The sequence below is a fragment of the Cyprinodon variegatus genome, unplaced genomic scaffold (assembly GCF_000732505.1).
Source record: "Cyprinodon variegatus isolate N-32 unplaced genomic scaffold, C_variegatus-1.0 Scaffold417, whole genome shotgun sequence".
NCBI lineage: Eukaryota > Metazoa > Chordata > Actinopteri > Cyprinodontiformes > Cyprinodontidae > Cyprinodon > Cyprinodon variegatus.
In genome coordinates this window covers 203,097-205,238 of record NW_015150870.1, presented here as the reverse complement: position 1 = coordinate 205,238, position 2,142 = coordinate 203,097, and the positions used below count along the sequence as shown (strand labels likewise).

Here is a 2,142-nt window from a genome sequence, read left to right as displayed (position 1 = left end):
TGATATTTCTTTCCAGGATGTTGTCACAGCCAAACAGGAACAGATGAGGCGAAACTACTATGAGAAAACGCAGAGAGAGCATAATGCTAGAGATTGAACCACAATTCTGCAGAGTGGAAGAATAGAAATAGAATGATGAAATAGGGGTCACTATGTTCTCCAGAAGTCTAAGCCTATAGCAGCATAACTATAGAGATAGCTCAGGATAACCGGGGCCACTCTAACTAAGCTTAATCAAAAAGGAAAGTTTTAAGCCTACCCTTAAAAGTAGACAGGGTGTCTGCCTCACGGACTAAAACTGGTAGTTGGTTCCACAGGAGAGGAGCCTGATAACTAAAAGATCTGCCTCCCATTCTACTTTTGGAAATTCTAGGAACCACTAGTAAACCTGCAGACTGAGAGCGAAGTGCTCTGTTAGGAACAAGAGGAACTAGAAAAGCATTCAGATGGTGCAGACCTCTGCCATGCAGCAAATCTTGCCCCATAATGACAAGAAACTTCCATCTGTAGCTCGAACTTGCACATGACCTCATTACCAAATTTAGATGGTTTGTTCCTTGGCATGAGGCAAGCGGCTCTGGTAAAAGTGAAATGTCTTCAGTGAAATACCTAGGGACTAAAGTCCGATGCTGAGGCTGTCAATAGTCACTGCTGCCACCCTCTGGTTTAGTGGGGAACTACCAGAAATCCTTATCACACAATGTTTGAGAATGTTTTAAAAAAAAAATCCTGTGTACAGATTATGATCTGGGTCGTCACCAACATTTCATGGATTGTTCCTTGGCAGGAGGGGCAACCCTGATAAAACAACCATTAAAATCTATTCTGGATTTAACTGGAAGCCAACAGAGTGAAGCCAGGATAGGAGAGATATGATCTGTCTTTTTAATTTTCATCAGAACTCTGGCTGCAGCATTTTGGATCAGCTGAAGGCTTTTAACTACAGTTTGTGGACTTCCTGATAACAAATAATTACAATCTGTCCAGCTTTAAAGTAACAAATGCATGGACTAGTTTCTCAGTGTTGGTGGTATTTCCTGATTGAAAATAGCATCTAGGTATTTCATTTTTAGTTGTAGACCAATGCACAACTCCATTTAGTCTTGTTTTTGTTTCTCTCATTAAATGATTATCCGAAAAGTTTTTGCGGGATTATGCATCGGATCATGTTTATATATTTTTCTCTCTACACAGAAGCATCATGTTCACAGCAGTGCTGGTTGCCTTGGCGATTGGAGGATTGATTATCTTCCTGGTTCAGAGAAGCAGGAACCATGTTTTAAAGTCAGAGAATGGCTGGTGGGGAGCCGGAGCGCCCCCTGATGCTGAGGAAGACGTCACCATCCGCCCCTTTAAAGTGACCACCAGCGATGAGGAGCTGGAGGTTAGCCAATCAGACGGACCCCAGACTCCACGGTGTCTTCATCCTCTCACCATCCTCTGTCTTTTCTTTGTTCTCTGTCAGGACCTCTACAGGAGGATGGACCAGACCCGTCCCGTCCCCTCGCTGGAGGACAGCCAGTTTAACTACGGCTTCAACTCCCACTACCTAGAGAAGGTGGTGTCCTACTGGAGGAAGGACTTCGACTGGAGGAGACAGGTGGACAGACTTAACCAGTACCCACATTTTAAAACCAGTATTGAAGGTAAGCCTGCACCACAGACCATGTAGAAACTACAGAGGCGCTCTTTGACTTATCTGAACTTTCTGAACTTCTATCCAGGCATCAATGTTCATTATGTTCATGTGAAACCCAAGAATTTGCCTGAAGGGACACGTGCTATTCCCCTCATGATGGTCCATGGCTGGCCCGGCTCATTCTACGAGTTCTATGGGTTGATCCCCCTGTTAACGGAGCCTACAAATCCAGGGGATCTAGTGTTTGAGGTGGTGTGTCCCTCCATCCCAGGATACGGCTTCTCTGAAGCACCACAGAAGAAAGGTGAGTTTGTACAGACCAGAGCATGTGAGTCGGGAGGATGTTCGCTAAAGTTTGCTCCAGGACGCTCCTCTCAAAATCCGCTCCAAGATCACCTTCATTTTCCTGTTGCACTGGCGAAATCGCTCCATGCCCGCAGGAGAAGGCTTTTTCTGACATGATGCCATGGCCCTGGGACACACAACATTTGATTTACTGATGT

General features: G+C 45.1%; 1 protein-coding gene across 1 annotated transcript in view; it reads left to right on the top strand.

Annotated features, from left to right (window-relative positions):
* ephx1 (epoxide hydrolase 1, microsomal (xenobiotic)) overlaps window positions 1-2,142 on the top strand; it is a 12,360-nt gene that overhangs the window by 2,738 nt on the left and 7,480 nt on the right. The window contains exons 2-4 of the mRNA XM_015388239.1: window positions 1,195-1,384; window positions 1,466-1,646; window positions 1,725-1,943. Coding sequence (XP_015243725.1) covers window positions 1,202-1,384; window positions 1,466-1,646; window positions 1,725-1,943 — 583 coding nt within the window. The 5' untranslated portion in view covers window positions 1,195-1,201. The remainder of the gene's footprint in view (window positions 1-1,194; window positions 1,385-1,465; window positions 1,647-1,724; window positions 1,944-2,142) is intronic.